General features: G+C 41.0%; 1 long non-coding RNA gene and 2 gene segments (V, D, J or C); 1 reads left to right on the forward strand and 2 right to left on the reverse strand.

Annotated features, from left to right (window-relative positions):
* The window catches only part of LOC119264363, an 84,775-nt gene that overhangs the window by 46,170 nt on the left and 12,862 nt on the right, over positions 1–25,743 (forward strand).
* Positions 4,891–25,743, reverse strand: part of LOC108417027 — an 83,148-nt gene continuing 62,295 nt past the window's right edge. Inside the window, 2 exon segments of the V gene segment in view lie at positions 4,891–5,328; positions 6,030–6,063. Coding sequence covers positions 5,006–5,328; positions 6,030–6,063 — 357 coding nt within the window.
* Positions 7,790–10,963, reverse strand: LOC119264386. Its single transcript, XR_005130995.1, has 3 exons — positions 10,933–10,963; positions 9,464–10,547; positions 7,790–8,957 (listed from the first exon to the last, which is right to left on the reverse strand). It is a non-coding gene; the product is annotated as an uncharacterized LOC119264386 (long non-coding RNA).

Here is a 25,743-nt window from a genome sequence, read left to right on the forward strand (position 1 = left end):
ACCTTAACCTCAACTCCAAACCTAATCCTAACCCTCACACTGGCCCTAATCCTAACCTTAACCTCAACTCCTTTCCTAATTCTAACCCTCACCCTAGCCCTAATCCTAACTCTCACTCTGGCTCTGATTCTAACCCAAACCATAACTCAAGCCTAATCTGGTGAAGCTCCAGGTACAGAATAATGTCAGTGTGTCTGTTACTGCTTGTTGAGGGTGTTGAGTGTCTGTATTAAACCTGTTAATGTTCAGTTCCTCTCAGATTAAACACCTACACATATAAACTTGGACAACAAATAAAGGGAAAAACAACTGAATTCAGCAGATTATAAACTATTTTTACTTACACAGTGAATCAAAAGTCTCTTGATAATCTACTCAATGTATTCACTGCTCTTCCATGATTGACACGTTGCTGATATGTTAGTAAGTGTCTGTTGTTTATTTTATCTAAAAGGACCACCCAAAATAAAGTACCACTGATGTTGACCACAATAAAATATTCTCAAATTAAACACAAAGGAATTAGTAAATATTAATGGCAAAGTATAACTCAGTAAAAAGTAGTTTACTCATTAATATACTTCAGTAAAAGTACATGCATTATGATATGAAAATACTCAGGAGAGTACAAATCTGTCATTATTTTACTTAGTATATGTAATTGAGTAAATATAACTAATAAGTGCCCATCTCTGGTGAAGACTATAAAACAACACAAATCTTCCACTGCTCCTGTTGCTCACGGTGTACCCCAGGGTTGTGTTCTGGGCCACCTTCTCTTCTTAATGTATATGTTTATTTCAGTATTGACTCAGTTTTTTATTGTTGCACTGATGATACACAAATGTATATGAGCCACCCACGACCCCTCTCCACAAGCCCCCCCCTCTAACCATCTTTATCTGTGATATCAATATTTGGGTGAGAGTTTCTTTGAATTCAACAGAGAAAAGACTGATACATTAATATCTGCCCCTAATACTTTTGTCAGCTCCCTCTCTGAAATAATTTTAGACGTTGATGAGTTCAAATAAAACCCTCCCAAACTCTTCATGATCATGGTGTCATATTTGATTCCTCACTCACTTCTGAATCCCATATTATCTCAATGATCCAGACTGTCTTCCACCACCTTCCTCATATCTCCAGACTCCGCCCCATGATTATCAGCAGTGCTGCAGAAATGTAGATTAGATCTTTATCAGTTCCACCTTCATTACTGTAATGACCTTCTTAGTGGACTCCCAGTTAAACTCCTCCCTAAATACCAGTCTGTTCAGAACTCAGCAGCTGGAGTCCTCACTCACACTAAGCACTCTGCCCTCATCACACCTGCTCTCCATAACCTGCACTGCTTATCTGCCCCTTTGTGTGGTCAATACAGGCTGCTGCTCATGACCTTCACAGACATACATGGCCTTGACCTTCATACCTTACTGACCTCCTCCATCTCTACACGCCAGCTGGGACACTCAGGTCTTGTGGAGCTGGTCTGATTAGAGTGAATCAGACTGTCCTCAGTCAGTGGGAGAGAATTTAGTGGAACAGCTCCAAACCTCTGGAACTCCCCTCTATCTCTGTCTTTAACACACAACTCAAACCCCCCTGTTCACTCAGTGCTTTACCTCCCTTTACATGTTCATTCAGATGGAGCTGATGCTTTTCTCCTGTATGTTAGAGCTCTTTCTGTTTGTTTCTGCACTTGTTCTGTTTCACTGTTACCTGCTTTGAGTTTAATAAAGGTGCAGTAGAAATAAAACAGGTTATTATTTGACTGACACACTGATGGTCATCAGCAGCACTAAAGGAAGAAGTGAAACCAGCCCCCCACAGCCCACCCAGCTGAACACAAACAAGCAATTTTAAGCAGTAAACAGTCAGAGAGAGAGAGAGAGAGAGAGAGAGAGAGAGAGAGAGAGAGAGAGAGAGAGAGAGAGCAGTGGGGTGGAACTCAGATCTGCATGAACAGGCCTGAGTCGTCCTCTTTCTCCCAGAATAGAGCAGCACTTTCACCAGATGTTCAGCTTCATTCAGCCAAACTCCCTCAAGATCAACACACAGCACTGCACTGAATCTCCAGCTGAACTCCCTCTCTAACAACACTGACCATCACCATTCATCACAGTAAAGAACTCAGACTGAACTCAAAAGAACTGGAAACTATGCAGCAGCACTAATGCGTTCTAGCACTGGAGAACATTTACTGGTTCCTCTTTCTACAGTGGAACAACTAGAACTTTCATAACTCCTAATCTAACTACTCTCAGATGAAGTGTCATAGAAACAGTTGAAACATCTAATTAAAACCTGTGAATGTCTTCATCCAGGAGAATCTCACTGACCTCAGACCAGCTGGTCATCATGATCTGAATCAGTGTTGGTTCTTTAACTTTCAGCGCAGTCCACTGTTGAACATATGAGTGGAGCTGATTACTGAATAATCACATTTACTAAAACCAAGCATTTCATTTATAAAGCACAGACTAATGATTTAAAGTGTTACCACTAAAAGAGTTGTGCCTTTATGAACTCAGTACTGTGAGGAGATACATCCCCAAACACTCCATTCAGTGCAGTCATGAGAAAAGACATTTGCAGATGATGCGATTCTTCTCTTCAATAGAGGTGGAGACCCTGGAGAAGAGAGCAGGTGAAGATGCTGCAAATCTAGCTTTTCTTCACATTTACTCACTTTAACATGTTTGAATGCTTTAATTTAACTCAGGATGTAGATCTCATTACTCTCATGATCACATACTTGATTTAGTTTCTTTCTCTGGTCTGAATGATGTTGGTGTTTCTGGTTCCAAGTGTGGTGTCTCTGATCATTTGCTTGAATTCAGTTTTAGGTTTTCTCCACTTAATCTAAGACAGAAACCACAATATCCTATCATGACCTTCAGTCGGTTGATCCTCTGCCCTTTTCTATCTCCATGCAATCTTCCTTTCCTCTTTACTCTATTAATTAATGCTATCCAGTAGAGATGCTCTCAAATTACAGTTACTCTCTCTTTAAAGCTTCTGAAGCTCATGCCTCCTTGAAGACCTGGCTTTTACCCTCTTCTCACTCCTGTCCTTGTTCCACTCCTGAGCTCCAGGTCAAGAGAGCAGTAGGCTGCCACCTTCATCAGCTTTAGAAGAAACCTTCACACCACATGTCTTCTATATTCAGCAGTGTTCATTTCAGGCCTCTGTCACTCTTTACCACAGTTAACAAACACATTAACCCCCTGCATCTAATGTTTCTGGCTCTGCTGAGCTATCTGAGGAACTTCTCCTGTTTCTGCATAATAAAATTGCTTCTACAAATAACCTTTTCAGGAGTTTATTTCAGAGATCACAACATACCAGTTAAATCCGTCCAGTGCCATACCAACAAAAGTCTTCCAGTTATCTCTACTCCTATTTCTCACCTGAGTAATCTTGAATGTCTGGAATTGTCCTGTTCCAACTAAAACCTGCTGCAGTTGTGCCGGTCATGAAGAAATCTGGTTCAGATTCAACAAATTTAAATAATGTCAGACCAAATTCGAAACTCCCTTTCACTGCTAAACTACTAGAAAATGTCTCTCATGTTGCTCAAGGGGTTCCCCAGGGTTCTGTCCTTGGCCCCCTACTCTTTATAATTTACACACTTTCACAGGGCCATATAATTCATCAGCATGGACTCAGTTTTCTTTGTTATGTGAATGAGAAACAGATATAAATCAGCTTCAACTCCTCTAATCTCTTGCCCCCTCCCTCTCTAACTGTCTGTTGGGATATTACAAGTTGTGAGAGCTGTAATTTCCTCATGCTTAACTCTGATGAGACTGATGTCCTAATTACCCCCAAAATATTTACTTGCACTCACTCTGATATGAGCTTTAACATTGACGGAGTTCATGTAAAACCCTCAGAACCTGTTTTTGATCTAGGTGACGGATTTAATTTATCACTTTCTATTGATTATCATATCAGCTCACTGATTAAACCACCTTCAGTCTCCTCTATAACATTTCCAGGGTCCGTCTCATGCTCAGTAGCAGTGATGCAGAAATGCTGATTAGTGTGTTTATGAGTATCTCTACACACCAGCTCGTACACTCAGGTCTTCTGGTACTGCTTTCTTTACCCCTGTTCAGATCATCCTCAGACAGTGGTTCATTGTAACAGGTCCAGAACTTTGAAACTCACTTCCTCAAAGTCTGCATGATCTCACATTTGTCTCGGTCTTTAAGACACAAATCAAAATCTGCCTGTTTCTCAGTGATTTGCTTTTCTCTGAATTTCAATAATTTTTATATATAAACCAACCTTGTGGGGAAGGCGCTATAAAAATGAAACTTATTACTATTAAAAACACAATTTTATTAAAACAAATAGTGCCTGGTTGGGTGGACAACAGTGTGATGCATCAGAGTTTTCAGGTTAATGAAAGTGGCTGATAGAGTCAAGAGTTCTTTAGAGTCTCTGAATCAGAAACATTACATTTATACAAAACTGAATAAAGATTTGATTTTATTGGGACAGAGTTGATCTGTTATCCTGATAACGACTTGTTTATGGTTTTATTTGTATATTTGTTATTTTTCTGAGTTTGTATTGGTTCATTTATTTTCTAATAATGGAAAGTGTTATGGACTATAATCTTGTTTGGTATGACTTTTTGAAAAATAAATAATTGTGTCATCATTAAAATCTTTACAATAAAACCTCAAAAAATCATGACACAAAAGTGGAAACACTGCAGTTAATCAAATCTACAAGCTTTATTTTTAGAAGAGAAATAAACAAACTTGATTCCAGTGAATTACAGATCAAAGAGCTGTTTAAATGTTTATTCTTTGCTTGAAAAAACAGGAAAATAACATAATAAACAATGAAAGACTGTAGATATTAATACTGAAACTCTTTATTGTGATGATGAAGTGATGAGATGAAGATCAGAGCATTAAGCAGAGCCATGTTTGAGCTCACTGAAGATCAAGAGGAGCTCTAGCAGCTCCAACACACGCGTGGACGCTCACTGCCCAGTGCATTGCTCTCTCCTCAGGGTTTGGCTGACAGGAGGCTGGGAGTCCTTGGTGGCCTCACAGGTCACTGTCTTCTTTAGCCACTGGTCCTCCTGGAGGGTCAGGGTGCTGCTCCAGCTGTAGAGGCCGTCGTCCTTCTGCAGAAGCCCGGGGCTCTGGCTAACCCCCGAGCTCCAGCTGCTCCCGTCCACCTTCCAGCTCAGCCTCCAGTCTGAGGGGAAGCCCTTGTTGGCCAAACACATGAGTGTGGCCTTCCCCTGCTGCAGCTCCACGCTGGAGGGGGGCAGGACCGTGAGGGTGGGCGCGGCCACACCTAGGACACACACACAGTTTCATTTCCCTTATTTCTAACAGAGCACAACTGAGTTCAGTGATGCATTAAAAACCAAACTCTAATTACAACCTTAAACTCAACCGTTTCACACACAAACTCATATTTCCAATCACATTCATAGCTGCACTTCATTTCCATTTACATTAGAAAATATTACTGAATTTCACTCAGTAAAACTCGGACATTCTGCACATCCTGTGATGGGAAATTTGAAATGGAACATGATTTTATTTCCTCCAAAACAATAAATAATCCCTAAATAAATGGAGCTGCAGTCTCCATGTACTATGGCTTCAAAGCTTTAGAGCAGAAAACGCTGCTCATAATAACCTCCACATTGTGGCTTCCAGATGGAGACAGAACTGCTGTAATGGAGCCCAACACTGACACTACAATCCAGCTCTACATCTGATCTTTTTAAAGAAATGTCATTACTGAACACTTCACAGGAAACCTTTAGGAAATATTAGTGTTTTAAAGAAAAGAAATCCAGTTCAGAAACAGGAGCTCGTGGTAAAGCCTAAAGCTCCACGCTCGCCACACTTCAGCCAAGTTCTAATGAAATACATTCAAATTTGGATCAGAACTGATTTAGAAGAACATCAAGTACGTCTGTACTGTTGATCCATAATCATTTTAATAAAAGATTCCTTTTGAATAAGGAGGAAAAGTGGACTTACTTCCAACTGACAGTTTGGTTCCTCCACCAAAAGTCCACCACAGTGATACAAACTGGTTTACTGGCTGTACAAAAACCTCCTGCTCTAAACACGCCGCTCTCTTCAGCCTCTACACGCACTATTTCTGACCTATAGTACAATATTAATGGGTTCTACAATCATCTAATAATGGAATAAACTACACACTGTAGATCTGCACACGTTCTGCCTTTTATTCCCAACAAGGATTATTTTATAAGCAGTGAAATATCTAAACTGAGGACTCGCTTGGTCCTTTAGAATTTACACAACAGACACACTGAACTTCCTAAACACTAAATATACAGTTTTAAATTGGTAGAAAATGTTCTAGATAAAAGTTCTTCTAAAAGTAATAGATGAAAAGGTTCTTACTGTTTTCATTGTTTCCTCCACCAGAAAGTCCTCCAGCCCTGATCCAGACAGACTGGGTGGCAGTCGTAGCTGCAGAGACCCTCAAATGAAAGGCAGAGACAGATAGAACTGCACAATAAGAGAGCGCCCTCTGCTGGACATTAAAGGGAATATTTCACTTCTAATAGAGGCTCCACTTTGCATGATCAGCCCATGCTTCAGTGCTCTGCTAGTGTTTATAGTCCTGTGAGTTTAACACTTCATGACTGAGAGCTGCTGCCCCACAAACTTCACCCACAGCAACCATGACTTTGGTCTCCATCTTCATCTGGACGCTCACCCTCTGGACTCAAGGTCACTCATTCATTTAACTTTGTGTAAATTAATTTCTGTCCTGTTTGATGTACATTTTGTTGTATTTTACGTTTCATACAATATTTCTTTTAATATTTTCATTCTTTTTTTCTTTTACTTTCTCAGGATCCAGTGGTCAGGTGACTGTGACTCAGACTCCTGCAGTGAAAACTGTTTCTCCAGGAGACTCAGTTACCATCAGCTGTAGAACCAGCCCTGCAGTATATAACAATAACCGTCTATCCTGGTATCAGCAGAAACCTGGAGAAGCTTGTAAACTCCTGATCTACTGGGCTACCAGTAGACAGTCAGGTATTCCAGCTCGTTTCAGTGGTAGTGGATCCGGATCTGACTTCACTCTGACCATCAGTAATGTCCAGACTGAAGATGCAGGAGATTATTACTGTCACAGTCACCATTATTTCAGTAGTGTTGGTGAAGTGTTCCCACAGTGTTTAGTAGGTGTACAAAAACCCCCCTCAGTCCAGCTGCACAGAGACTGCACTGCTGCAGCTGGACTCTATGCTAAAAAAAATAATTAATTGGATTTACTTAATCCAGTTATCTCAACTATTTCCACTAAACTGAGTTGTGTTAGATATAATTAATTCATATCATTAAACATCAAGTAAAACCAACATAACTAATATGGTCTGCTTGGATTTAATTAATTTACTTTATTAATTAACTAATTAACTAATTTACTTAATAGGTTTATGTGTAGCCAACTAAACTGACCAACATCAACCTAACAAAATGTTTTTGTTTTGTTTTTCTTAATTGTGCTGATTAATGGCAACAGAATGATTTCATTGTACCAACTTATGTTGAACTTATGTAAATGTAACAATGTTGGACCACTGATATTCAGCTGTATTTAATAGGATTAACTACACTTCATCCTTCCAACCTGACAAATAATTAGAGCAACTACTGAATTTCATTTTACTCAGCTGCTTTTCATTTTAGCAATGACAGTTATTTTAAGTACACTCGCCAAACTTGTCAAAAAAAATCCCCAAAGTACATTGAACTCACTTTGAAGTCACTTTATTCGAGTGAAATAATTATCAATTTACTTCAAACCTGGTCAGCTGTAGCATCAGAATGGGACTTGCCCAGACCAAAAAGGTAAGCTTTCCAACAGAGGGCAGAACGAAAACGGTTGAAAATAAACATTTAAATAACTTTCGAAAAAAAGTTTACATGTCAGAAAACTGTCAAATCAGATCCCCACCAAGTTTTAGTTTGTAAAACACATCGTCACTGGAAATTTTGACTGAAAATCTAAAATCTCTTTTCAATGTCAAGGTCAAATTAGCATAAGCAGAAAACAATACTCAAATAAAGGGCGAACCAATGTAGTCACAAATATTTCAAAATAAAATAACTAAATAAAAATGTTTTCTTTCCCTTGCCGCTTCAGTAGTGTTAAAATAAATAAATAAATAAATCAAAATGCACCAAACTTAACCAGAATATTATTACAGTACATGTTTAAACCAACATGTCATGGTAAAGAGATCAAACACTAACGTAAAATACGCATCTTAATTAGGTGGCAGTGGCTTACCCTCAGTGGTTACCCTCATATTCTTGCTACTTTGGGCAAAATGAGATGTTTTTGGACTCATTTATGCCATTATTTTTTTATATCCATTTTTTATGGACATAAAAATGCAACACCCGTATTTTTACTGTTAAGCTCGTCTCGTCTCTCTTTTGTGAACATTGTTAAAACATTGACATTATGCATCTTACAACGCATAACCATGACAGTTCAACATATGGATCCAAAAAGATTGATTGGCTTATTTCCCAAGCTCAAAGCCTCCTTCCACCTCAGAGTGTTCAAATAAAGGGCTCCACATTCAATTGCAGTTTCACGTCTACGTTGTTCCTTCAAGCAGTTTGTTTTTTAGCACTTGAGCCTTTCTTGAGGGATGTCTGCCGTCCAGTTCCAGCACAAGTTTTTGTAGAACCTCAAATGTGTACTTAGGGTTGGGTGGGTAGCTCAAGTCCAATGCGTACATGAGGCCAAACAGCGACTGCATTTGCAACGTTACCAAGGTCACAAAGCACTTTCACACCTTCGATGATTATTCCAACATCTTCCAGCTCATCTGTGGGTTCTGCACCGTCCTTCTTTACGGCAAAGATTCCTAGAATTGTCTGCTCCATCTCCTGGTTTTCTCCAACATCCTCAAAAATAGAACAAATAAACCTTCAGCTAAAACAGGCAAAAGCCACAAAAAAACCTGTTGTCAACAGAACATCCATAAATTATACCTTGGAATATTCCAGAAACTGCTGCTAATAAATGATTTTAATATGCAAGTGTGGCAAGAATGTCTTCTCTCAGCTGAAGGATGCATGGCAAGTTTCTATTTTTCTTATTGTCAAAAAATAAATGTTTGGAGTCAAACCAACATCGAACTGATCTACTCACAAGCATTGTGTGTGTGTGAGTGTGTGTGTGTGTGTGTGTGTGTGTGTGTGTGTAAGCAAAGCCTGATTTATCTTATTCTTCTGTGCCATAGACCGCCACTATTGTCCAAAAGCTTTCAAAAACAAGCCAGAGTCCCACCACTGCACTGGGTGATGTTCCTTTATCGTGAGTTTATTCATCTTAGTTTGTTTAGAAAAAGCTCCAAAAAGCACAAACAGAAAAGTAATTCTGTAGAAAAACCAGAGGCCAAAATACTTACAAGATACTCCCTTATGAGGTTTTCAGGATCTCCGTTGAGGTAAAGAATCATTGCCTTCACTATTCAAGCTCTTTGTGTTTCAGTGACGTCTTTCTGCAGCAGAGAAAAAGGAAACGTATAACTGGTTATAATATTTTATTGTGCAGCATTTAACACCAGACATGCATCACCACACAAGCAATGTAACAAGGAGCGAGGTAGCGGACGCATGTGCGGAGGTAAGCGACTTTTACTGAGGGCAAATCCAGGGTTGTGGTCAAAACAGTCCAAGGTCATAGAGCCAACACAGAGATATTCAGATGCAGACATGACGAGAAACACCAACAATCAAACAACAAAGACTAATACAGCAAACAAAGACCAATACAAAGACCAGCTAAGACCAAGTACAAACACAGGGCTTAAATACAACAGGGATAACGAGGGACAGGTGAACAACAGGTGGAGACGATCAGGGGAGGAGTAAAAAAACAAGGGGCAGGACTAGAACACCAAACAAACACACATGGAATAAACCAAACATGAACACATGGGAGATCAAACCACAACATGAACACATGGACAGGACTGGAAGGGGCCAATCGTGACAAGCAAACTGTTCAGGCTCGTAATTCTTTAAGATAAAACTTCATGCTTGCTTCATGTCATGCCAACTTACAGGCAGTGTTTGGCCACATATTGTGGCCTGATCTGGGACACACATTCTAATAATACAAGCCCCTGTAAGTGTTTCATAATTACTTGTGGTAACTAGTTATAATTAGCAAATAATTATATATGGCAAGTTACAGTACCTGAAAGAATGTACTGTAGAAAGATACTTATTGAATTAATTAGGGATGCAGTGTATTAAGTAGTGCTCATGGAAACTTGAAACTGAATGAATAAGATGCCCATCAGAATCAGGACAGTTTTCAGTGGCCTGGTCGGTGTCGCTTGTCCACGTGTAAAGCAAGGAGTAAACAAGATGCACTGTGAACAGTTAAAGATCAGATCACTCAAACCACATTTGGAGGTGATCCAGACATCTCTCATCAACATCTGAAGACAAGTATGAACAGAATTCGTCTTCTGTGATCGGATTCTGTCAGACAAGTGGACATACGTCAGTCCAAAAAACATTAATACGAGTAACTATTAATGTAGATTAATATTTATATTAATACACAAATCATGTACTTGAGTTAAAGTAGAGACATCCAAGGTAAAATATCCCTCCAGTAAAAGTAAAAGCAGACCTCGTCTCTCTATTCAGTTTCTTCTACTATTACTACTCCTATCTTCAGTGCCCACACTGTAAAGCCTCACCACATTTAGCTGGAGCTGTGCTAAACTTGATTTAGACCTTTAGGCTTATTTCTTTCTATGTTTTATTCTCAAAGACTGACCCACAGTGGTGGTCGGTTCCAGTCTTGGAGACTGAACACTCTACATATTACTGTATTCTCACTCTAAAACACCTGACTGACCTGATGCAGAGCTTAATGATCCCCTGATGAGTTGAAGGAGGTTTGATACACTAAGACCAAGACACACTCACAGTTATCAGCACTAAAGGAAGAAGTGAAACCAGCCCCCCACAGCCCACCCAGCTGAACTCAAACAAGCAGTTTAAAGTAGTAAACAGTCAGACAGAGAGAGAGAGAGAGAGAGAGAGAGAGACAGAGAGAGAGAGAGAGAGAGAGAGAGAGAGAGACAGAGAGAGAGAGAGACAGAGAGAGAGAGAGAGAGAGAGAGAGAGAGACAGAGAGAGAGAGAGAGAGAGAGACAGAGAGAGAGAGAGAGAGAGAGACAGAGAGAGAGAGAGAGAGAGAGACAGAGAGAGAGAGAGAGAGAGAGAGAGAGAGACAGACAGAGACAGAGAGAGAGAGAGACAGAGAGAGAGAGAGAGAGAGAGAGAGAGAGAGAGAGACAGAGAGAGAGAGAGAGAGAGAGAGAGAGAGAGAGAGACAGAGAGAGAGAGAGAGAGAGAGAGAGAGAGAGAGAGAGAGAGAGAGAGAGTGAGAGAGAGAGCAGTGGGGTGGAACTCAGATCTGCATGAACAGGCCTGAGTCGTCCTCTTTCTCCCAGAATAGAGCAGCACTTTCACCAGATGTTCAGCTTCATTCAGCCAAACTCCCTCAAGATCAACACACAGCACTGCACTGAATCTCCAGCTGAACTCCCTCTCTAACAACACTGACCATCACCATTCATCACAGTAAAGAACTCAGACTGAACTCAAAAGAACTGGAAACTATGCAGCACCACTAATGCGTTCTAGCACTGGAGAACATTCACTGGTTCCTCTTTCCACAGTGGAACAACTAGAACTTTCCTAACTCCTAATCTAACTACCATCAGATGAAGTGTCATAGAAACAGTTCAAACCTCTCATTAAAACCTGTGAATGTCTTCATCCAGGAGAACCTCACTGACCTCAGACCAGCTGGTCATCATGATCTGCAGCTGATAATGAGGGGATTAAATGAATCTCCTGTTTAAATAGAATAAAAGTCTCTTTTCACAGTGAGTTTGGTTCCTCCACTGAAAGAGAACCACAGTGCTACATTTCAGTGAAGTCATTGTACATAAACCTCCATCACTCCTCACTGTTCACCCTGAGCTCTTCTACACTCATCAACTATTGATGAGCTTTAGAAATGAACGTCTAACACTGAATGAACAGAACTGAGCTGATACTTTTTAATCAGATCTAAATAATCAGACGTGTTTATTATGGAGGTGTTTGGTGAGTCCATTTCCATAGAGGCTCCACTTTGCATGATCAGCCCACGCTTCAGTGCTCTGCTGGTGTTTATAGTCCTGTGAGTTTAACACTTCATGACTGAGAGCTGCTGCCCCACAAACTTCACCCACAGCAACCATGGCTTTGGTCTCCATCTTCCTCTGGACGCTCACCCTCTGGACTCAAGGTCACTCACTCATTTATCTTTGTGTAAATTAATTTCTGTCCTGTTTGATGTACATTTTGTTGTATTTTACGTTTCATACAATATTTCTTTTAATATTTTCATTCTTTTTTTCTTTTATTTTCAGGATCCAGTGGTCAGGTGACTGTGACTCAGACTTCTGCAGTGAAAACTGTTTCTCCAGGAGACTCAGTTACCATCAGCTGTAGAACCAGCCCTGCAGTAGGAACTTGTTCAGGTAGTCCCTGTTTAGCCTGGTATCAGCAGAAACCTGGAGAAGCTCCTAAACTCCTGATCTACTACGCTACCAGTAGACAGTCAGGTGTTCCAGCTCGTTTCAGTGGCAGTGGATCTGGATCTGACTTCACTCTGACCATCAGTAATGTCCAGACTGAAGATGCAGGAGATTATTACTGTCAGAGTGCACACAGTATCAGTGGTAGCTGGGTGTTCCCACAGTGTTTAGTAGGCGTACAAAAACCCCCCTCAGTCCAGCTGCACAGAGACTGCACTGCTGCAGCTGGACTCTACTGCAGGTGCTGAGGGGGAGGATGGACACACACAATAACACACTCTGTGGAAATCAGGACTTTAGATGGAGTTTGTTCTTCTGTTCATTAGACTGGAAATGCTTTGTGATTTTAGGGGTTTATTTCCTGATCTCCACAGGTCTGGAACTAGCTGTAGAGTTCAGCTCCAGTCTCATTTATTCTAAAGTTTATTATAAGGATCTGGACAGATTATGAAATGGATGTTTCTCTCAGTCCTGAGAAAGAGGGAGTCCCTGAAGAAGTCCTTCAACAAACTCAGACTCATCAGCTTTTAGTAGGAGATCATATTCAGAGGTCAGTAGACTCTAAACAGTAATTCATCTGTTTAACCTCAAATAATTACTTCATGTGGTAACAATCATCTTTTCTGGCCTCATTCAGTTGAAATAACACTTTTAGAGTGTTTATTTCAGTAAAACCAGTTCACTCAAATTTTACAGCATGAAGACCTTCAGACTCCTCCAGTAATGTTCAGAGACAGACATGAAGTTCAGATCTTTACTGAATTCTCTGTAAAACTGAAACACTAAACTATGGAAACAGAATGTCTGTTATAAGCTTTGAACATCTGAGTTTAAGTCAGAGCTGCTATAAAACTCTACATGTGCACCACCGTTAGCTTGGAGCTAACATTACATTACAAACCGCTTAGATGTGCTAAACTAGACGTCCACATGAACTGATTCAAATGAATCCTGTCCCCTCAACATTTAACGTCTACAGCAGATCACTGTTCCTGTTATTGATTTATTTATTTATTTATGACTGATTTTCTACAGTAATGACCTGAACTGAAGGTCTAGCTCTAAAAGTCACAGTTCAGGACTGAGTTCTATAGAGAAACTCAGAGTTCTGATATATTTTGGATCTGATCTTTTTATTTACTCCTATTTAATTTATAGTTTTACTGCTACTTCAGTCATGATTTCACTGAAGTATCAACACTTTCACTGGAGTCTGATTTGAAGCTGCTCTTTCTCTCTCAACACCTTTCACACTACACGACTTACACTGTTGTTCTGTGTTCCTACAGTGCAGAACTTCCCCAGAGTCTAACTGGACCTGATGGACACAGTGGTCAGCAGCAGCTCGTGTGCTGTTGAAGTGATCCACTATGGAGTCTGACTCTGAAGTCAAAGATGTTCCCAATCTAAAAACAGCATAAATGTTGTGACTGGCAGCGCTGTTACTGACCAGCCTGACCACCCAGCCCTCTACACACTGAGCTCCACCAGCTCAGAGGACTGTATGCTGTGCACTTCATCTCTGGCTAAGCCTTATTTCTAGTATATGTAAATATTTATACTGTAACTGTTTATTTAAGATGTTACCTGAACGTTATGCTGCTCCTCTGTACCTGCACTGTAGACTTTATATACTGACCACTGTTTACACCACTAGTACTTCTGCATTTACTGGACTGCAGTTCACCAGCACATTTCTGTCTCTATACCTGATACACTTGAATATCTGACTATGCACTAACTGTCTATACGTCCAGGACACCTATAACACTCGCCTACACACATCTTGTCTACGTTGGACACCTGAACCTACTGACCGCACATTCTGTCTGTCTTTTACTGTCTTTAGTCTCTGCCCTGTTTACTATGCATCTCTTATTACTGCACTGGAAAAGTCGCCCCATAGTGTTTCATTATACTGTACTACCCTGTATTGTACAATGACAATAAAGTTGAACTGAACTGAATTGAATTGAATGATGAAGTTAAACACAGAAAAAAAGAAACAGTGAAATGTAGATTCATATACTGACTTTTGTGCGTATCTAAAAGTAAAGATATTATGGTTTGAAAAAAGCTCAGGGGAGTTTATTTTATATTGATATTTATTTTAGTTCATGTACTTGAGTGTTGAGTCCCGGAGGACACAGTGTCCATGATTTCCACAAAGAATGACTGGTCCCACTTTATATTATGTGTCCATAATAACTGTGTAGTTACATATAAATAACATATGTAACAACAATGTAACTACATATAATTTAATCACTGTTACAAATTGATTACAGAAGCACAAGTTGTGTAATTACACACGTGTATCACCTTCAGTTTGCCCCATGTAATTACACACGTGTATCACCTTCAGTTTGCCCCATGTAATTACACACGTGTATCACCTTCAGTTTGCCCCATGTAATTACACACGTGTATCACCTTCAGTTTGCCCCATGTAATTACACACGTGTATCTTGATAGTCGTAACAGTCTATTCTCACTCACGTAATTACATGAGGGTAATAACAAGTGTAATTACATTTGTAATTAGACTGGAACAGCAGTTTAGTTCTGGTCATGTCCAGCAGTAAAAGAAAGTATGGAATAACTTGCAGTAACACATTATTACACTGGACCAGCCAGCTTTCCCAACGTTTAGATAATATCTATGCTGCTAGCGCCGTGACACTGTAACCAGTTTCAGCTTTAAACCATTCTGCAATGTGACGGTGCAGGAGACGTCCCCTTATCCTAAAATCTAACTTTAAAGACCTTAATTAAATGTGTTGTACCACCTCCAAAGCAACGTTTATATTACCACTCCATTACACAGGACCTACATATCAACTACACAGGAACTGTCCACTTATTATAAAGTGGAACTTTTACATATTTACTCTGGAATAACTGTGTTTCCTTATATTTCTCCAAGGAATTCCAGTGGATAGAGACCTTTGCGGTATCCAAGTTACACAGAATGTCAAATGTTTTCATGAATGTCCACATTATCACAGAAAACACACAAAATTTGATTTGACATCTTTATTGCAAGTCCTTTTATTATTATTATTGTATTTCTATTGGTTTTTCAATAACATGCAAATACAGAACAAAAGACAGATACATCAACAAACACTCTTAAGCCCCTGAGTCCACCCCATCGCTATTCTAGCTAGCATACTTTATAATTCTGACTGATGCAGAGAAGGAAAAAAAAAAAAAAAAAGGTAAATAATATTAATACAAAAAGATGGCTGCTGAATTTAGTGTGACGCGAAATGTGACATAAATGGTTGCCAGCATTTATAGTACCTCCTAGTTGACCCTCTAGTAGTGTGTTTCATATGCTCTAGTTTGAGATGTGCCATAACTTCTTTGACCCAATTTTTGTGAGATGGCGGCTGGGCCTTCTTCCACCTGTGAAGGATCATACGTCTAGCTAGTAGCGTGGAAAAGGCTACCACTTCTGATTGGTCTGAAGTTAGAAGTATGTCTACTGGGACTACCCCAAATAAAGCTGTTAGGGGGTTAGGTTTGAAATTTGTATTCCAAATATGTGAAAAGGATTTAAAAATTCCCATCCAAAAGTCTAATAGTTGTGGGCATGTCCAAAACATATGACTAAGGGTGCCTGGATCTTTTTTACATTTAAGGCATGTTGGATCATTACTGGGATATAATTTTGCAAGTTTACTTCTGGAAAAGTGTAACCTATGAAGAACCTTGAACTGCAGTAATCCATGTCTTACACACACTGAAGATGAATGCACCCACTGCACGGCCCTCTGCCAGGCTTCCTCTGAGATTTCCGCTCCTAATTCCTCCTCCCACTGTGCCTTTATATGATTCAGAGTAGGGGAGGCGACTCTTTGAATATTTTCATATAGGATGGATACCACTCCCCTGTCTAAAGGATTAATGCTTAAACAATCATCAATCCAGTTCCTCTCAGGTGTTGTCAAGGATGGTGAGAAATATTTTTTAATGAAGCTGCGTACTTGGAGGTATCTAAAAAAATCTGATTGTGGGACGTCAAAGTCTGATTTCAACTGTTCGAATGAGATCAAACTGTTGCTTCTGAACAGGTCTTTTACACGACTGACACCCTTCCTCACCCAAACTTGGAATGTAGAGTCAATAAGTGATGGAGGGAAGTGAGCATTTGCTGTAATAGGAGCAGAAGGGAGAGCCTGTCTCATGTTAAAATGAGTCCTAAACTGAGTCCAGATCTTCAGTGAACCACTCACCACTGGATTGTTGGTGGAAAGACGTTTGCTAAGCGGTAATGGGGCACAGATAAGAGAGAGCAGTGACACTGGGTTACAGGAACGTTGTTCCATCAGAGCCCAGGCTGGAAGTTCTTCATCTGATGGGTCTAGGGCCCAAAAACCTAGTTTGTGAATATTAGCTGCCCAATAGTAGTACATGTAATTTGGCAAGGCTAATCCCCCCTCTTCTTTCTGTCCTTCTAAGAATTCCCTCCTTATCCGGGGAAGAGACCTATTCCAGATGAAAGTGGATGTAATTTTGTTTAACTCTTTAAAGAAGGCCTTAGGAATAAATATCGGAATAGTTTGGAACAAAAATAAAATTCTTGGCATCACTGTCATTTTAACTGAGTTAATCCTACCCGCAAGAGAAAGAGGAAGGGATGACCATCGTTCAAAGTCCTGCCGAGCCTTATCCAGCGCCGGTTTATAATTATTATCAAACAAATCTTTATAAGCAGATGTCACCGTTACCCCTAGGTATGTGAACTTATCCTTAGTTACTAAAAATGGGAAGTGCTGAAATGACATCTGATGAGCTTTCTCATTAATGGGAAATAGGAGACTTTTAGTCAAGTTAATTTTATATCCAGATGTTCGTCCGAAATCAGAAATAATGTTCAGAGCTGCGGGTATAGATGTATTTGAATCTGATAGAAAGAGGAGGAGATCATCGGCATACAACGACAGTTTATGAATTTGCCCTTCCCTGTTAATTCCGGACATGCTGACGCTGTTTCTCAGTGCTAATGCCAGAGGCTCTATAGCTAAATTGAAGAGTATTGGAGACAGAGAACAGCCTTGTCTCGTGCCTCTGTAAATACGAAAAGATGTGGATAGAATATGGTTCGTTTGGACCATCGCTTTGGGTGATTTATACAATATCTTGACCCAGGAGATAAAAGTTGGCCCAAAGCCGAATGTCCTCAATGCTGCAAACAAATAATTATATTCGATCCTGTCAAATGCTTTATGCGCGTCTAATGAAAGGATAACTTCTGGACTAGTCTCATTATTAGGTAGATATAACACATTATATAGCCTACGAAGATTATTGGATAATTGTCTACCAGCAATGAATCCGGTCTGGTCTGGGTGGATTATTTTAGACATAACTGATTCAAGCCTGGTTGCCAGCACCTTGCTTAAAATTTTGTAGTCGCAGCAGAGAAGACTGACTGGACGATACGATTCACATTTAAGTGGATCCTTGTTCTTTTTAAGAAGAACTGATATTACCGCTTCTGTCATTGTTGAGGGCAGGGCTTCCTTTTCTAATATCTCCTCAAAGACACGACAGAGGAGAGGCGTTATCTGAGTAGAGAATGTTCGGTAGAACTCAATAGGGAACCCATCCGGGCCCGGCGCCTTTCCCGACCTCATTTTTTTAACTGCGGTAACTATCTCTTCCATAGTTCCTTCTAATCTGGACTTCTCAGCTTCTCCGAGAGTAGGAGCCTGTAGGTTACTGAAGAAGCCTTCTATAAGTTCAGTGTTATTCCTCTCTGACGTGTATAAGTCTTTGTAAAAAACTTTAAATTGGTCATTAATATGCTTTTGATCAATAACCACCTTGCCCTCAGAATTATGAATAGCTGATATAAAGTTTTAGCTGGTGATTCAAGAGCTTAATAGCTCGTTCGCCAGATTCATAATAGCTCTGCCGAGACTTCATGTACAGATCTATCGTCCTCTCATTGGTTAATAAGTCAAATTCTGTCTGTAGCAAAAGTCTCTCCTTATATAGGTCCTCATTTGATGATACCGAATATAGTTGATCAATCATTTTTATTCTGTCTGCAATTCCTGTAGTGCGTTTTGTTTTCCTTTTGTTTTCACCTGCAGTGTATGAAATAATTTGCCCTCTTATAAATGCTTTTAGGGTTTCCCATAGTGTCCTATAGCTAATTTCAGGAGATTCATTTGTTTCAAGAAAAAAATCTATTTGGGATTTAATGAATTTAACAAAGTGGTCATCGGCTAACAGTCTTGGGTTCAGGCGCCAAATTTGCACAGGCGGTATGTTTTCAGGAAAGCGGAGCTCGAGTACCACTGGAATATGGTCTGATATAACTATACTTTCATATTCTACTGAACTCAGCAATGAGAGCAATTTTCTATCCATTAAAAAATAATCAATCCTGGAGTATGTGTGATGTACTGAGGAAAAAAAGGAAATTTGTTTCTGAGTTGGATATTTAAATCTCCAAGGGTCAATCATTCCATATTCCAAAAGAAAAGAATTAATACACTGAGCTGATTTACTGCCTATGTTCGTTCTAGGGCTGGAGCGGTCGAGTGATTGGTGTAACACACAATTAAAGTCCCCTCCTAGAATTAAGCTGTGAGTATCTAGTTGGGGGAGAAGAGAAAACACATCCTTAAAGAACTGAGCGTTATCCCAATTATGGGCGTATATGTTAGCTAAAATTACAGGCAAATTAAACAGCTTCTCCTGGATGATCAAGTATCTTCCATTTTTATCAGTGATGGCTTTTGACTCCACAAACTGAATGTTCCTATGTAACAGAATGGCCACTCCTCTAAACGTACCCCCACTCCCTGAGTGATACACCTGTGTGAACCCTCCCCTTTTCAGCTTTAAATATTCTTTATTTAACATATGGGTTTCTTGCATAAACACAATTTCACTCTTCATCTTCTCCAGATGTGTAAAGATTTTGTTGCGCTTTACCGGATTATTTAACCCCCGAATGTTCCAGGTTACCAGTTTTGTGATTGCCTTCTGTGTCTGGCTACTACTCATCATCCCAGAGTATAAAAACGTGTCTTGGGCTCCACTACTGCGGACATACAACGCATCTTAAAATCTAAGTATCCTTGAGGTCCTACCTTGCAACAAATATTCATCCAAAAATTAAAGAAAGAAATAAATAAAAAGACAAAAACAGCTAAATTGGGGGGCTTGGGGAAAGAAAGAACTCACTAACGTAACCATTACACACTACCAACTGCTGAACAGTCAAACACAAATCTCTTCCAGCAGATTTTCTTGTATTGCTTACCATGTAGGCCATCCTCCTCAGAACTACACTATCATCCCTAAATCAGTTGTTCACAGTAACGCTGTACTAAATTAAGCCTCTTGTCCATGTAAGGACTGACTTACTAGGTTTGATTCACGGCCCTTCTCCGTGATATGACGGTATGGTCCATCTCCACCTAAAATACGGTTGATGTCCATCAGTCCGGGACTGAGTTAGCCAGTCGAAAGACCTTCAGTGCTCCACCACAGACTGGATATCCCTGGAGCTACCTGGCACATCAGCTAGCGGCGTTTGGGTCGAACTTGCCATGTTGCTCCTGATGAACGCCCTCGCCTTTTCTGGGTCTTCAAAGCGGACCTCTGTACCCTCCGATGTGGTGATTCTCAGCGTGGCCGGATACATCAGACCGTACCGGACCCCTTCGCAGCCCCGGAGCAGGCTCCTGATCTCATTAAATGCCGCACGCCGTCTACTCACGGTCAAAGTGAAGTCCGGGAGGACGCGGATCCTGTCGCCGTCAGCTGTTGTCATGAGCCTCTTTTTGGGAGAAATAGTGACACTTTACCACTAATGCTCGTGATGGCTGACTTTCCTCCGTCGGTTTACTTCGGAGAGAGCGATGTGCTCGGTCCAGGAGTGGGGGCGTCTCGAGGTTAAGAATGTCTTTTAGGAGATTTGCTACGAACTGAGTTAGATTCTTGCCCCTTTCTCGGCCTTCTTTCACCCCCATAATTCTCAGACTGGAGCGACGTGATCTTGCCTCTAGGTCCTCACATCGGTCTTTTAGTGTAGCCAGGTCTCAGGGTTAGCATGTCCTTTTCCACACTAACAATGAAGTCTGAGTGTCCACTCACCGAGGCCTCCAGCTCCACCATGCGAGTTTCAGTAGCCTCCACCCTGGTTTTCACTTGCTCCAGCGCGTTGCCTAGCTCAGCTTGTAATTTTCCGATCTGGTCTCGGAGCTCTGCGGCTTGTGCTGAGGCCTTCTCGTCAATCTTGGCCAGCAAGTCGACCTGCAAGCGACCGCTGATCGCTTGCAAGACCGCCTGTTGTTCGCTAGCGGCCGCCACGGCCTTCTTCATAGTTGACTGAGGATCCGCGCTAGCTTCGGCTTCCGTGTCTTTTTTTCCGCGTGCTTGGGGCATCTTTTCACTCTGCACAGAGACGCTTTTTAGTATATTTTACTAAGTATTATGCTGGTACTGAAGCTGAAAGTTTGAAATTTGTAGTTCGCCTCGAACACGTCTTTACATGGCGCCGCTCAAGCCGGACCTCATTGCAAGTCCTTTCAAATCAAACTCCTCAAATCAAACAGTTCCAGCCCTGAACGCTCTACAGTCCTCATACTTTTGTAGTCTTAGTCCAGCACACTGGACTAAACCCATGAAGGGCTTTAGAATTACCTGATGAGTTTAATGAGGGACAAGACACTACGACTACGAAGCAGCACTAAAGGAAGAAGTGAAACCAGCCCCCCCACAGCCCACCCAGCTGAACACAAACAAGCAGGTTTAAGCAGTAAACAGTCAGACAGAGAGAGAGAGAGAGAGAGAGAGAGAGAGCGAGAGAGACAGAGAGAGAGAGAGAGAGAGCAGTGGGGTGGAACTCAGATCTGCATGAACAGGCCTGAGTCGTCCTCTTTCTCCCAGAATAGAGCAGCACTTTCACCAGATGTTCAGCTTCATTCAGCCAAACTCCCTCAAGATCAACACACAGCACTGCACTGAATCTCCAGCTGAACTCCCTCTCTAACAACACTGACCATCACCATTCATCACAGTAAAGAACTCAGACTGAACTCAAAAGAACTGGAAACTGATTTATTAGGGGCAAATCCAGGGTCGTGGTCATAACAGTCCAGGGTCAATGAGCCGACACGTACAGAACGGGAGATAGACATGACAACAACCAGAGCGATCAGCAAACAGACATCAAACAAAGACCAGGTACAAAGATACAAAGATACAATGACTGGCAAACGCAAGGGGCAAACACAGGGCTTAAATACACGTAACAACGAGGGACAGGTGAAAACAATCAGGGGCGGAGTTACAAAACCAAAACACGAGCACATGGACAGGACTGGGAGGAGCCAACCGTGACACTGATAATGAGGGGATTAAATGAATCTCCTGTTTAAATAGAATAAAAGTCTCTTTTCACAGTGAGTTTGGTTCCTCCACTGAAAGAGAACCACAGTGCTACATTTCAGTGAAGTCATTGTACATAAACCTCCATCACTCCTCACTGTTCACCCTGAGCTCTTCTACACTCATCAACTATTGATGAGCTTTAGAAATGAACGTCTAGCACTGGATGAACAGAACTGAGCTGATACTTTTTAATCAGATCTAAATAATCAGACGTGTTTATTATGGAGGTGTTTGGTGAGTCCATTTCCATAGAGGCTCCACTTTGCATGATCAGCCCATGCTTCAGTGCTCTGCTAGTGTTTATAGTCCTGTGAGTTTAACACTTCATGACTGAGAGCTGCTGCCCCACAAACTTCACCCACAGCAACCATGACTTTGGTCTCCATCTTCATCTGGATGCTCACCCTCTGGACTCAAGGTCACTCACTCATTTATCTTTGTGTAAATTAATTTCTGTCCTGTTTGATGTACATTTTGTTGTATTTTATGTTTCATACAACATTTATTTTAATGTTTTCATTCTTTTTTTCTTTTAATTTCTCAGGATCTAGTGGTCAGGTGACCTTGACTCAGACTCCTGCAGTGAAAACTGTTTCTCCAGGAGACTCAGTTACCATCAGCTGTAGAACCAGCACTAGCGTTCATGGTGGTAACTACTTAGCCTGGTATCAGCAGAAACCTGGAGAAGCTCCTAAACTCCTGATCTACTACGCTACCAGTAGACAGTCAGGAGTTCCAGCTCGTTTCAGTGGCAGTGGATCTGGTTCTGACTTCACTCTGACCATCAGTAATGTCCAGACTGAAGATGCTGGAAATTATTACTGTCAGAGTTTACATCAGATCAGTGGTAGCTGGGTGTTCCCACAGTGTTTAGTAGGTGTACAAAAACCCCCCTCAGTCCAGCTGCACAGAGACTGCACTGCTGCAGCTGGACTCTACTGCAGGTGCTGAGGGGGAGGATGGACACACACAATAACACACTCTGTGGAAATCAGGACTTTAGATGGAGTTTGTTCTTCTGTTCATTAGACTGGAAATGCTTTGTGATTTTAGGGGTTTATTTCCTGATCTCCACAGGTCTGGAACTAGCTGTAGAGTTCAGCTCCAGTCTCATTTATTCTAAAGTTTATTATAAGGATCTGGACAGATTATGAAATGGATGTTTCTCTCAGTCCTGAGAAAGAGGGAGTCCCTGAAGAAGTCCTTCAACAAACTCAGACTCATCAGCTTTTATTAGGAAATCATATTCAGAGGTGAGTAGAGTGTAAACAGTAGTTTGTCTGTTCAACCTAAAAATGAGTTTGTGGTTCTAAGCAGTTTAACTGGTTTTGTTCAACAGAGAATTCCTTTATTTAAAAGATTTATTCCAGTAATAGAAGTTCAACTGTTACATGAAGACATTCAGGCTCTGTTTTCAGTTTTCAGGACTGTGTGGACACAAATCTGATCTTTCCAAATCCGACATGATTCACTTTCATATGTGGTCCTAAATCGGATACGTATCCGATTTGTGGCCACATGACTTTAATGTGACGCTTTGATCGGAATTCAGGTGGTTTTTTCCATCGCTCTGCGCCATCATTCAGCGTTACCACGGCAACAGCGCCGAACAGACGTTAAAGCCTGTAAACGGTGGAAAAGCAGCTCATCTCACCCTTTTCTCCTCCGTCTGGCTCTAATAATGAAGCTGAGAGCTGATCAGAGTTAATGATCTTCTCAGAGAAGCTCGTTCTGCTCGTTAGTTTGTGCTGATGATGCAGTGATTCAGTCACGTGACATCACTGAGTGGGAGGAGCTCATGAGGGTCAGTTCAGGACAACGGTTCATCACATTAATGACAGATTAGAGTCACTGACCTAAACGTATCTGAACCATCACGTCAGAGAGATCAGATTAGAGCAAAGAATCAGATTTGAGTGATGAGGCTTTAATGTGAACACAGCTTCAGTTCAGATCTTTACAGAAGAAGTCTCTGTAAAACTGAAACAGACAGTAAAAATATATAAGCAGAATATCTGTGATAAACCAAAAATATCTGTGTTTAACTTGGAGCTGCTATAAAGTCTTCATGTCCACGAACTGTAGCTTGGTGCTAACATTACATTACAAACCCCACACAACACGACTCACACTGCTGTTCTGTGTTCCTGCAGTGCAGAACTTCCCAAGAGTCTAACTGGATCCACCTCGGGGTCTTGACCCTGAAGTCAGAGATGGGACCAATCACAAAGCTGTATAGATGCTGTGGTAACACTATTTTGAGAGGTCTTTATAGATGATTAATAAACTCTTAACAGAGAATCATAAACACATCAACTGCTTATCAGTGAAGTAGCAGTAGTAAAATATCTGAATACACTGAAGTAAATATCTTGTAGATGTTCTGTTGATACATTAGTCACATTAAGTAGGTGTAGCATTCATTATATGGTACTTACTTTAAGCAACACCTAATCCCCACCCTGGTCCTAATTGCTAACCTAATCTTAACCCTCACCCTGGCCCTAATCTCTAACCTAATCTTAACCCTCACCCTGGCCCTAATCTCTAACCCAATCTTAACCCTCACTCTGGTCCTAATCTCTATCCTAATCTTAACCCTCACCTTGGCCATAATCTCTATCCTCATTTTAGCCATCACCCAGGCCCTAATCTCTAACCTAATCTTAACCCTCACCTTGGCCCTAATATCTAACCTAATCTTAACCCTCACCCTGACCCTAATCTCTAACCTAATCTTAACCCTCACTCTGGTCCTAATCTCTATCCTAATCTTAACCCTCACCTTGGCCCTAATCTCTATCCTCATCTTAACCATCACCCAGGCCCTAATCTCTAACCTAATCTTAACCCTCACCCTGGTCCTAATCTCTAACCCAATCTTAACCCTCACTCTGGTCCTAATCTCTATCCTAATCTTAACCCTCACCTTGGCCCTAATCTCTATCCTCATCATAACCATCACCCAGGCCCTAATCTCTAACCTAATCTTAAAACCTCACCCTGGCCCTAATCTCTAACCTAATTTTAACCCTAAACTCTAACCTACTCTTAACCTCACCGTGGCCCTAATCTCTATCCTAATCTTAACCATCACCCTGGCCCTAATCTCTAACCTAATCTTAACCCTTACTCTGGCCCTAATCTCTATCCTAATTTTAACCCTCACCCTGGCCCTAATCTCTATCCTTATATTTAACTCTCACCCTGGCCCTAATATCTAACCTAATATTAACGCTCAGGCTGGTCCTAATCTTTATTCTAAATTTAACCCTCACCCTGGCCCTAATCTCTATCCTAATCTTAACCCTCAGCCTGTTCCTAATCTTTATTCTAAATTTAACCCTCACCCTGGCCCTAATCTCTATCCTAATCTTAAACCCTCACCAGGTTCCTAATCTCTAACCTAGTCTTAACCCTCACCGTGTTCCTAATCTATAACCTAATCTTAACCCTCACACTGGCCCTAATCTCTAACCTAGTCTTAACCCTTATCCTGGCCCTAATCTCTAACCCAATCTTAAACCTCACCCTGGTCCTAATCTATATCATAATCTTAACCCTCACCCTGGCCCTAATCTCTAACCTAATCTTAACCCTCACCGTGTTCCTAATCTCTATCCTAATCTTAACCCTCACCCTGGCCCCTA

Source organism: Pygocentrus nattereri, chromosome 11 (genome assembly GCF_015220715.1).
Source record: "Pygocentrus nattereri isolate fPygNat1 chromosome 11, fPygNat1.pri, whole genome shotgun sequence".
Classification (NCBI taxonomy): domain Eukaryota; kingdom Metazoa; phylum Chordata; class Actinopteri; order Characiformes; family Serrasalmidae; genus Pygocentrus; species Pygocentrus nattereri.